Here is a 12,355-nt window from a genome sequence, read left to right as displayed (position 1 = left end):
TTTTTTTCAACAAGTGGCCTGCGTAGCGTAATGGTTAACGCGTTTGACTTCTAATCAAAAGATTGCGGGTTCGACTCCCGCCGTGGGTTTGTTGCGGATTTAGCTCAGTTGGGAGAGCGTCAGACTGAAGTTAAAACTCCAGTCACAGTTAATCTGAAGGTCCTGTGTTCGATCCACAGAATTCGCAAGTTTTTTGTTACCTTACAGGGAAGCACATACATGTATGTACGTATACGTTGCCATGTATATTTTTACATTTGATTGTGTGTCCTGTATGTAATAGTGCGAATACATGTATAGACGGAAAAATAGAAGTTGACGCATTCATGATTAGTAGTTACTGCTACTGTTAACTTTGCATACTTACTTAAGTCAGTTCACCATCAATATGAGCGTTCTAGGCTTCCCGTGGCAGGCTCTGAGATGTGAACAAGTACAATTGAGTATTGTCAAAGTATCGTTAAGCAACGAAGATGATAGTTATCGGATTGTGGCTAACTTAGTGGACTGTACCGTTACAAAGATAGAGACAAAGACAAGCAATATAGTCCCACATCAATTCACATATATACAGAATGATGAAGTACCAGACCAATCAGGATCGGGATCAGGATTTGCTTCTGCATCCGCTACAGCTTCCTCACCAGTGGTGCTTCAAGTGCCTTATGAGTATCAGACTATTAAGTTTCATGTGACATTCGAGTACCTTCCCCCACACGGTTCCATACTTATCCTTAAGAAACACAGTAAACAACACGGCGATACAACATTTGCCAGCTTACATCAAACGCTAGTTAGTGGAGATGTTATTGAGAGCGAATTGTCTCGTATAGCCCTTTCCAAACTCACTACTAGCTCCAAATCAGTGGTTTTAAGTGATAGTTTTGATGACCTTGAATCAGGGATGACATCGATATCGTTATGGTACTATTCTAACACTGAAGATTACATTCCGTTGTTTAGAAGCAAAGTGTATTTTGTGGGTACTGCTTCCCCCACAGTTACAGCTGCCTCCCCTGCAGTTACAGCTCCTCCTGTTGCAGCTGCGTCTGCTGCACCCATCAAGAACATTGCATTCACGTTGTCGCAATATAGACGAGCTTTTGGCTTCAATATCGAAGATGGACCCGAGCTAAGAAAGACGTTAAAAGCCTATGAAGATTCATCCGCTGACGTGAAGAAGGTATTCTCCCATTTACATGAAGAATTAAAGTCGTTGGAAAATACTATGAAGAAGCTCAGATTGAACAAACAAAAAATATGTGATACCTTTAAAACATTCATTAGTCATCATGGCAACCCTATTTTGAAGAGGCTTTCATTTGAAAAGGAATTTGAAGCCAAATTTCTATCGATGTTTGAGTTATTTGAAGCCAACATTCAATTCTTTCTTAGTAGCATAATGGAAGTTAAAGAAGTTCAAAAGCTAATTATGGACGAAACGTATTTTTCCCAAAGTGAGTCTTTAAAGAAGACATTTGAAGGGAATTCTAAAGATTATTATAGTTGGTTGAAAGTATATCTTACTAATGAAAAGGATAAACCTGAATCCAAATTATTAATTAAAAGAAAAACTTTTGTTAGTTCCAACTTTGATTATTTGGATCACTTAATATCTCCAATTTCCAATCCTATTTTTCTAAGAATTTTAGGCAGTTTATTTGCGTTTACCGGTGGTGATGAAGATTTCGACAAGACTGCTATAGATAATGCTTTGGAAAAGAAACCATTACAAAAACCTTCAAACTCAAAGTACTACATTTATATTAACGTGGCATCCCAGTTTCTAAGTGAACGATTGCAATTTAGGAAAATGATTTCCAAATGCAAGAATAATGAACAATTAACAAACCTAATTAGTCATTATCTGTTGAATAACTTCCCACAAGAAACCATAATCATTACCCCATCAAATTTGGATTTGGTATTCAAAGATTTCACCCATAACCCCAATGATGAACCATCACATCAATTGACAGACAACCAAGGAGGAAGAGATACAAGCATCTCGGACAGCGAAATGTCAGGTATACTATACAAATTAGGTGGTAAGGGTAAACCTGGTTGGCATAAAGAATTGGTTATTTTGAAAGATGCTTTGCTTTCAGAATACTCTGATTGGAGGAAAGCCAAGATTCCCAGTAGTCCACCTATTGAGATAGTTCTTGCAAATGTTAAACCTGTGGTTTACGAAAAGAGACAGAATTGCTTTGAATTAATAACTCCAAGCGGTCACAAACACATTTTCCAAGCCATTAATGAAGATGACTTAAATAAATGGTTAAAGGCAATAGCCAATGCCAAATCCATGAATACTTCAAAGTTTGCATTGTTGCACGGTTCCGATCCATCTCCTAGTTCCATACAACACAATCATAATAATAGGAAGGAAATAACCTATGCCCATCGTCTTAAGTTGAATACCAATGTTGCCGAGGGAACAGGAGCATCTGCGTCGCCGACTTCATTCAAATCATCGCCTGTGACAAAAAACTACTTATCAAATGTTAGACTGGTTCCGGATGGGAACAATTCATATTGTGTTGATTGTAATTCCAAGGAATCTGTTGAGTGGGTGTCGATTAATTTATTATGCTGTTTCTGTATACGATGCTCATCTTGTCATCGGAATTTGGGGACCCATGTATCCAAAATACGATCTTTAGTATTAGATTACTTTGATGGAGAAGTAGAAGAGTTGCTTAACTTTGTTAACAACAAGAATGTCAATGCAATTCTCGAGGCAAATGTTCCTCCGGGGATGAAACCTTCTCCCAATTCCTCAGATGAACAAAGACTCCGGTATGTCAAGATGAAGTATGTTGAAAAGAAGTTCTTATGTACTGCTAATGATGTTGAACCGCATCAAGAGATCACTGTTTCACTCATTCGTCTGGTTCAACAAATAAATATGTTCAAAGTCCTTCAGCTTTATCTTATGGGCGGAGATATCAATGCCACGGTTCAATTATCTAATCATGAACAAGTCCCGTTGGTGGAATACTCACTTCGGAAGTACATTGAGGTGGAAGATCCAACTACAAGAGCCTTAAAGAAATTGTTTGTGGTCACTGAGTTCATGGTTCTTAATGGGTGCAAACTTGATACCATCAAGTCATTCAATCCAGCCCTTCAGCTTACACCTGAAGCAAAGACTTATTTTAAGAATAGAGCAGCCAAGTTGGGTTATGTCGTAGCGAGTTAGGCGTCAGCTTATAATCGACTGCGAAAAAAAGTTATAAACATGCTTTGTTCTTCTGCAACAACCGTCAACCATCATCATGTCGGAAGTCAAGTATAAGTTTGGAGAATGTATTGGTAAAGGTAACTTTGGCGATGTCTTCAAGGCAACCGATAAAACAACCAAAAAAGTGTATGCCATCAAAGTAATCAACCTTGATTGTTCTGAAGACATGGGGTCGCTAATCCAAGAGATCAGGTTTCTTTCACTGTTCCGATCCCCATTTATCACCAGGTATTGTGAAGCGTTCATTGATGACATTCAAATGTATGTTGTTATGGAATACTGTGGAAGAGGATCCTGTTCTGATTTACTTCGAGTGGTCAAAAGAATGTCGGAGACTCTGGCGGCATTTGTGATTAGAGAAACATTAAAGGGACTTCATTATTTGCATACTCAACAAAAGGTTCATAGAGATATTAAAGCGGCTAATATTTTGGTCACAGACAATGCAGAAGTGAAAGTTGGTGATTTTGGAGTTAGTGGAGAAATTACTGACACTCACATAAAACGGAAAACTTTTGTGGGGACCCCCTTTTGGATGGCACCAGAAATCATTGCTCGAAAGAAATATGGTGGTTATGATGAAAGGGTTGATATTTGGTCAACAGGTATTACAACTATTGAATTGGTACGAGGCGTACCTCCATTGCTGGACCAAGATCCTATGAAAATGGTGTTCCAAATTCCTAAGTGTGAGCCTCCAATTCTTAAAGGTGACAAATACTCCCGTTACATTAAGCTGTTTGTTAAAGATTGTTTAAAAATGGAACCTAAGGATCGACCTACAGCTCAAAGTTTACTTAGACATCCCTTTATAATGAATGCACTGTTTGTTGAATTTGCCAAATTGGTTGAATCGGTTAAACGTCACCAAACGCGGAACCCCAAGACTCCAAAGGTTCCAAGGTACAAAATCCCTCTTGATTGGGTTAATGAAGATGACCTTATACACCACCAAAAACATGACAATCCCAATTGGGATGACAAAAGGATTGAATGGGATTTTGAAACTCTTAAATCTTTACGCCAGGGCCCAATTGGGAAACAAGACTACATTGACGTGAAAAGCTCAATTGGCAACGGTAGTAATATGCAAATAGACACCGTGGGGGTTACTCTGGTAGCTCTCAATTCACTCCGAGGAGCTATGGCAAAGGCAGCTGCTGTGAATAATAATATTAACAGTCATAATGACAAAACCTCATTGGTGGAACCCAAAAGTCCCCGCCTTTGTACTGGAGAAGTACTTTATTTCTGTTTACAAAGGGTTTATTTGCGTGCTAAGTCAAAGGAAACCAAGCGTACAGTTCTGGAGTTAATTAATGTATTACTTCAGTACGAAGATTCCAATCCGGGGTTAAGTGCTGCAATAGTGGAGGAGATACTCAAGTTTGGTAAACAAAATGGTTCTTCATTAGAAGATACGAGATAACAAAATATGATTCGTGCTAATATAATACTCTTCAATTAGCACTTGACAACTCATACTATTAATCGATTGTTTTATTCGTATGGTTATTGTTTTTTGTTCTTTTTTGGCTATTTCGGCTATTATAATAATGAGACGCAAAGTATATACGCATGTAACTTTATATATTTTATATAACGTACGTATGCATATTGAACTATGAATGTAGCTAACAGCCATTTTATTACTTTAGAATTTTATGTGTTTCAGATTCTGCACGATGGTTCCTTCATTAGCATGATCTATCAGGCCCGTCGCGGAAGGCTACTGTTTGTCCAAAAGCGGCATACATACTTTTCCTGCAACCAACCCCACAACCCTGTTTGCTGCAGGGACGTGCTTCCATGCCTACTATCATCACCATTTTGGAACAGCCAAATTTGGAAATGCAGATCTACGATCGAAGCACACAAACACGAAAGTTATTTGAACCTTTTAGCTTGACCTGATGGATTAACTATTTCTTTCAAGCATCGTCTGTTTCAAAATGAAACAGCTAAAGTTTTTGATCTTTGATCATAGATTACATGGCACTCATCCACCGAGAGTACTCGATATTCCTGTTATTTGACCATTAGTGGCGTATATGTGCAGTGGAGATAGGGCCCTCGATGACCGCAGCCTAACACAAATCATACACGAAGTAAAAACTCAAAGTGTATATCATTTGCACATGGGTTTTTGAGTACACTTCTGCTGGATCTTATTCATCAGGCATTCCTAAAAGGCGCTCCCTGATTGTTGTTTCAGCTTTCTTATCTGATTTGGTGAATTGTTCCATCAGGTTGCTGATGATATTTTTACTGCAAAATAATAAGCGGTACATGACGGCTGTATCTGTCTATTAAATCCTTGGTTTGTTATTCCAGGGGTGATATACAGGCTTGCAGCTCCATGCATCAATTGACTACATACGACCCCTTACTGCTAAATCACACGCATTTGCATCTTCTCGTGTAGAAGTTGACATGGAACTATATTAATAATCAAGTATCACCTTTGAACTTATTTTCCTAGATCCATTCTTCGAAGTACCCTTTCCTCTACATAACATTAGATTCTTTACCTCCTTCCATCATACCAACTTGTTCCATTACATCAATTTCTGTCGCATCATCATCATCATCATCATCATCATTTAACGACATGGCTTCTGCGGCTGCAACTACTTCTGCATCTGCCACTGGTGATTTAGACAATGTATTTAAAACTCCAAGAACTCCAAGAGCAAACTCGAGGCCTCTGATTGGCGGGATCACTCCTATGTTTGCTTTACCTTATGGTACGCTGCCGATGTTTAATTTCAATTCGCCCTTCCGTGTGTCGCCTATGGGAAGCGTCAACAACGGTAGTGATATGTTTCCCTTGGGGCTTTCATTGACTCCTATAAAAGCTTTCACCAATCCTAAGAGCAGCAGCCCAACTAAACTGTTACAGTCAAGAAAAGAGAAGGACGATGGTAATGATGTTTCTTCCTCGTCGCCAGTTCTTCAAATGAACTCTCATCAAAGAGTAGAATCTCTTGATTCTTCTGTTTATAATGATTCCGTGTGGTCTGGAGTTAATGTTTCTGTTTCTACATCATTAGATGAATCCTTTAGTAAGAACGTCACCAAACCTAAGTCCCATAATACAATGACCCCTCTTTCCAAGAAACGTAAGACGATGGTTGACGAATCCCCAAATAACACTATAGCTTCTCAGATTGACTCTGTGATTGAGACTCCCGCCAAGATACAGAAATCGGCGGCTGGTTCCAGGGCGTTGCCTGTTACAGCCGAAGGGTGGAACGAAGAACTTGATGAAGTCTTAATAAAAGCATGCCACAAATATAATACCTTCAAGAATGCCCTCAAGAACACCTCTGTGCTCCGGAAGACAACAAAGAACAGAGTATTGGCCAGGATGATATACAATAAAGTTGGGATTCATAGGTCACCCAAAGAAATCGGTTCACGGTTAGTGGAGTTGATGGGCCAGAAGAGAATTGACAACATTGTTGATGATAACTTCAATGGCATAAGCACCCCAGTTGAAGAGCTCACTCCGGATTTCAATGGTAATAAGGCGACTCATTTAGAGTCGACATTTGATGAAGATATCGATAAGGAATTGGAGTTACTTCTTTCGTCTCCGCTTGACTTTGACAGTCGTGACCCCAAACGGTACGCTATTAGTCCTGACGATTTCAAGATTGAGTATTCACACTCACAGAGTGACTATCAAGAAGTATTCACCAAGTTGGACAAAGTTATCCCGGAATCTGTTCCCCCTAGAGAACCTGTAGCCGTGGATAAACAGTTAAATGAGATTCTTACCAGTGAAAAGTGTCACGACGTTCCTCTTTGGATCGTGGACTCCAACGTTAAGGTCTCAGGCTCCAGCACCGAGAGTCTTGACTTGTTAAGAGGGAAGTTCCTGTCGTTATTATCCCTTAAGGTGCTGGAACGGGATTCTGATAGTGACTCCCTAAAAGATGTTACCCCTGGGTTACTTTCTTGGAAGTCTCTCACTAGAATCTACGACCAGGATAAAATAGTAGTAGAAAACGTTGAGGCATCAACCGGGTTCTCGTTGAGTAATGCCGGGGAATATAATATGCATATACCCTTTATGAAGAACTTTTGGTCGGGGTACCTTTCTCTATTAACCAATGGATCCTCCAACGTGGGACTTCATTTGAAGGACCTCACGATAGTCCAAGTGCTATACACCAATGGACTGTGTGACAATCACGATTTGGACATCAAAGCTTCTACCGTCCACCTATGTCTTGTCTATAAGTTCAATGAGTCTACTGACAGCCATCAAACTTCCATCAAGATTGTTAGCAATAGGGGTAAGAGTATAGTTGATGAGTCCCAACAACCTCCTGTGCTTAATGCACTGCTTGTGTCGAATTATAGTGCACATAAGACTGACATCAAGAGGCAGTTGTCGTCGTCGTCGTTGTCAAAGGCCATGCAAAGACGGAGTAACTCAAGTAACATCAACTTGGCTTCGTCAATGCATCCTCGAGTACTTGAATCATCGCCATTTATAACTCCAGGACCAGAGCCAGATGCAAATCGCCATTCACAAGCAATCCGTCCTCCGGGACCTCAACACGTTAACTCATTGCCCTTTTTAAATGGCCCTCAGTTGCATAATAGTAGTCATCCACATCAGCATCAACACCAACATCATCAACATCAACAAAATAGTCACCATCAACATCCCCATCATCATCATCACCCACATCATCACCATCACCAACAACACCCTCACCCACAACATCAACATCAACACCACCAGTTCCAACAACAACAACAGCACCTTCAATCCCAAAGGTTCTCACCAATGCCTGTACACCAAAGACGTGCAATCCCACAACCACAAACCATTGTTTACCAGGATGCATCTTTCGAATTCCCAGTCATGTCTCAACAGCCACCACGTCAGCAACGAGGGCATCGGCGAATGAAATCTTCAACTTCAACACATCCTGGTGAACAGGTATTAAGATCAGTATCCACCAACCATTTTCCAACACCGCCACATGCAAAGTCTCTTTCAAATCAAGAGTATGTTCAAACTTGGAACCTTGAACAGGAAGTGCACTTTGTGGAATACGACCCTCATACGCAAACCCATGCGACTTTTGAAAAGAAGCATCGTGCTAGACCCCCAATTGGGAAAGGCTATTTAATTGAAGGACCTGCTAGTAAAGAGAACTTAAAGACAAGAACTGGGGTGATTAAAATGGGACAATTTTTTGAGTATCATCCCGAGTCCTCCTGTGCACGCAAGAAGCCAAAGAATAAGGCTTAATTTTTGCACAAATGTATAGTATAATATATTATAGTATTAATAGGGTATTAATTTATAAAACTAATGTACTTTCGTTGACCATTTGGTCGCAAAAAAATGTATTAATTTGAGTATCAACTTTTCCTGTACATAACATGTTGATAGCCATATAGACGGGCCATAATATTACACCAGGGACGCCCGCAGTAAATAATAGACCTACTACTTCTTCTTCCTTTTAATACTAATATATAGTTCAAATATATAATCCCTGTATCCGGATCATAAGCATCATGGCTTCAAGGCGATCTCCAACTCAGGAGCCGGAATTTCTGAGTGGACGGCAGTTTAAATTGATATCCGTTAACCTAAAGGAGGCAGTTCTTGACTCCCCAAGTTTCAGAGCCTCCGTCAACCATCTTGATATCCAACTTGACAACATTGAGAAATGGGTGGATGCCGTTCATCAATCGATTGAGAAGGTTCCTCGGTACGTGAAGGACTTGGAACTTTATCTTAACTCGTTTGTAGAGCACTTGTCTTCCTCCTTTTTAGCTGATGGGTTAATCAACCAGGAGTACACCGTCCAGGCCCTTCACACAAGTGTTAGTGCCTTAAAAGACATATACAAGCAAAGTATCGTCAATTTGACTATGAGTCCTCAGCTTACAGAGGACTTCAGAGCAACCACTTCCAAACGAATAGCTGAGTACAGAGAGATCCGTAAACGGTTTGCTGCTTCTCAGGAGAAGTATGACATGTATTTAAATACCTATGCCGCGCACCCTAAGGTTATGGACCCTACACAAGTGTATGAGGATGCTCAACATTTGTATCAAGTACGGAAGGAATATATCCATAACTCCTTGGACTTGATAGTGGAGTTGGCTTCTATAAGTGCTGTTCTTGATAAGCTGGTGATCAAACTTATCAATAAGATATGGAAGAAGAAATTACCCAAGAACAAAAGTCTTCTGATAGCCTCAGGTAGTGCTTCTGAAATTTGGGAAAAGGTTCTGCAATATAATAGTTGGAATGCAGCCTATTCCAGTGCCTTTAATAAGTTGTCTGCCGATCTGTTATCAGCAAGAGTTCAAGTAGAAGAATCCACTGCTCTTCAATTGAAACCTTCAAGTAATATCAACGACTATAAGCCTTCATCTATAAACAAATGTGTTCTTGAAGAGATAAACGAACCAGAATGTGTTAAACATGGCTACTTGTTTATGAAAACTTGGATGGATAAGTCAAATAAGCCTATTTGGGTTCGAAGATGGGTCTTTGTTAAGAATGGGGTATTTGGATTGCTTGTTTTAAGTCCGTCCAAAACATTTGTTCAAGAAACTGATAAAATAGGTGTCTTGCTAACCAATGTAAGATACGCACCTAATGAAGAAAGGAGATTTTGCTTTGAGATCAAAACAATGGATTTGACATTGGTATTCCAGGCTGAAACATTACATGAATTGAAGTCTTGGTTGAAAGTTTTTCAGAATGAACAACAAAGAGTCATTGATGGTAAACCTGAAAATGAAGCTCTCTACAATTTGGCTTCAGGAAGATATCCACCCCTTGTAACTGAGTTTGCAAATAAGAACTTAACAATTATGGATCGTGCTTTAACAAATACAAAAATCACCAATAATTCTGGACTTGTGATTGTATCAACAAACTTATCCACAAGAATTGAAAAGAGTCTTAAGTTTTTTCTGAAATACATGTACATTCAAATCCCAACTATAAGACCTCCGTTTGTCACTGATCAAACCAAATCGTCCATCATATCTTATAGCATTACTGCCGCGTCAACAGTGCCAACAGCACTCTCTGCAAATGTATGGGGGACAATAAACTGGGGTTTACAATACATTCATGACGTTACGAATTCTGATGATGAAATATCCGTCAAGGGTTTTTTCCCTAGTAGCTCCGATTCTTTCTCCGATATGTACCCTTCATATTATCCCAAGGAATTGGTTCCTTTGGATATTCAGATGAAAGCGCTTTTTGAAACGGCCGTTGAACCTGGTGATCTTTGTTTGATTTCTTTCAAATGCTTCTGGTCACCCAATTCAAGACAAGAATTATGTGGTAGAGCATTTGTAACTGCAAACCACATTTATTTCTACATGCAAATCATGGGCTTCGTTGCCTTAGTTAAATCGCCGATGTCTCATAATATATCTGCTGATTATTCTATACACAAAGATTACCAATCATTACGAATCTATACAGTTGATGGTAACTTCAGAATGAAGCTTTATTTGGAGGAAACTAAGTTGATTAAAGATAAATTTGTCTTTTTGGTACACAATGTTGCCAGTGATAAACCTAAGCAATTACAGGAGATCATTGAGCATTTTACAACGCTAGAAATAGACTACAAAAAGCAAAAGGAACAAGCAAAAAAAGCAAAGGCACTCTATGAACTCGGCGATTTACCAACAGATGACAAAGTTAATCCTTCAACATTTATAAAAGCAAGTACTAATGAACAGAAATCTTTTAAAGTTGATTTCACCGATCTGTACCAAAAGATTATTGATAGCGAATTTGATGTTCCTCCTAAGGTACTTTTGCATGCTTTTCTTGGTGACTACTCAGTATTGAAAAGGTCTGCGTTTTCATTCATGTCGCTTGAGCGCTTCAGCAACAAACCATGGCATACGGACAAAGATGGTAAGCTTGTTAGAAGCTTTACCACCAGAGTTCGTACCACATCAACAGAAGGTGAAATTAAAGGTGTACAGAAGATTGATGAATTTGTTGATGATGAATACTATACCTTCACCCATGAAGCTAGTCTTTTTGAATTATTCATCGGTTCCAAATTCGTGGTTGAGTATCAATTTGTTTTAGTTCGGTCAACAAGAGCAAAGACAAGATTGGTTGTATATTGCAACATCAAATTTCTAGGAAACCTGATTTTTAATTTGTTAACAAAGAATTTTGTCTGTGGTATATTGAAAATGGAAGCCCTGGACACTACACCATTATTCAATAGGATTGTTAGTGACGTTGGAACACATGGCATGGCAGTGAAAGCAATTTATTTATATGGGAAATTAAGTAAAACCGATGAACCTGTTGAAGACAATCAAGAACCACCCCCTGTCTTTTACTTTGGTTCTTACTATATTTTCATTCATTTGTTCCGGTCATTTTTGATTTACTCCATTACTGTGCTAAAGAAGGTTGTTATCGACGGAGTTCAAACCCTTTATCACAATATCAATAAGCTATTGATCTTAGTGATAATTATATTGGAGCTTTACAATATGTGGTTAACAAAAACCTCTATAGTTTCTTATTGGGCAATGAGACAAGCTAAAGGGGTTGTTGATTCGTATTTAAGTGAAGCACCAACTATAATCCACAAGGCTGTACATCTTCAAGATATTGTTGAACCCATGAAGGTTAACTTGTCTAGTTCGTCAGTATATCGAGAATTCTACTCCAAGTCATTGATTCTCTCGGACGGACTCTTAGACGAAGATTACGGAGATCTTTCGACCAGAAACATTGCTCGATCTTTACGGTCTTCTTATGATGATATTGCTGTTGAAAGATACGCACTTATGGTTAAACTACGTATGCTAAACCAGTTGGAATCGGAGTTGGTTAAAGCTGAGTGGGAGAACTGGATTCGTGGAGAACACAATCGATGTCAATCATTTAGAGAATCTATTGTGGCCAAGGTTCCGTCGGAAGACCTTGCGGCATCACATTCTTCACTCTCTGAACTCATCAACTATTGTGATGTTTGTGCTGAAGAGTTCAAAGAAATGAACCTTGTGTAGAGTGATGAAATTGTGGTTACCTCAGCAGTAATGTACGCAGCTGCCTTGGACTAT

The 12,355-nt window shown here is 39.2% G+C and overlaps 4 protein-coding genes and 2 non-coding genes across 6 annotated transcripts; all 6 read left to right on the top strand.

Moving 5' to 3' along the window:
• The first annotated feature begins 16 nt into the window (after positions 1 to 16).
• On the top strand, positions 17 to 89 carry KQ657_001817. The gene has a single exon. It is a non-coding gene; the product is annotated as a tRNA-Arg (tRNA).
• Positions 90 to 93: 4 nt separating this feature from the next.
• Positions 94 to 187, top strand: KQ657_001816. Its single transcript has one exon. It is a non-coding gene; the product is annotated as a tRNA-Phe (tRNA).
• Positions 188 to 388: 201 nt separating this feature from the next.
• Positions 389 to 3,205, top strand: AGE1 (Age1p; the record flags this gene model as incomplete). The annotated part of the gene is made up of 1 exon (XM_043192598.1): positions 389 to 3,205. The coding sequence occupies one exon, from the start codon at positions 389 to 391 to the stop codon at positions 3,203 to 3,205; it is 2,817 nt and encodes a 938-aa protein (XP_043047966.1).
• A 76-nt stretch (positions 3,206 to 3,281) lies between these two features.
• On the top strand, positions 3,282 to 4,676 carry SPS1 (putative serine/threonine protein kinase; the record flags this gene model as incomplete). Its single annotated transcript, XM_043192597.1, has 1 exon — positions 3,282 to 4,676. One exon carries the CDS (start codon positions 3,282 to 3,284, stop codon positions 4,674 to 4,676), a length of 1,395 nt encoding a protein of 464 aa, XP_043047965.1.
• Positions 4,677 to 5,858: 1,182 nt separating this feature from the next.
• Positions 5,859 to 8,522, top strand: KQ657_001813 (uncharacterized protein; the record flags this gene model as incomplete). The annotated part of the gene is made up of 1 exon (XM_043192596.1): positions 5,859 to 8,522. One exon carries the CDS (start codon positions 5,859 to 5,861, stop codon positions 8,520 to 8,522), a length of 2,664 nt encoding a protein of 887 aa, XP_043047964.1.
• Positions 8,523 to 8,794: 272 nt separating this feature from the next.
• On the top strand, positions 8,795 to 12,301 carry SIP3 (uncharacterized protein; the record flags this gene model as incomplete). Its single annotated transcript, XM_043192595.1, has 1 exon — positions 8,795 to 12,301. The coding sequence occupies one exon, from the start codon at positions 8,795 to 8,797 to the stop codon at positions 12,299 to 12,301; it is 3,507 nt and encodes a 1,168-aa protein (XP_043047963.1).
• Positions 12,302 to 12,355: the final 54 nt, after the last annotated feature.

This window comes from Scheffersomyces spartinae (genome assembly GCF_019049425.1).
Source record: "Scheffersomyces spartinae strain ARV_011 chromosome Unknown scaffold_18, whole genome shotgun sequence".
NCBI lineage: Eukaryota > Fungi > Ascomycota > Pichiomycetes > Serinales > Debaryomycetaceae > Lizanozyma > Lizanozyma spartinae.
This window is presented reverse-complemented; position numbering and strand designations above follow the sequence as displayed.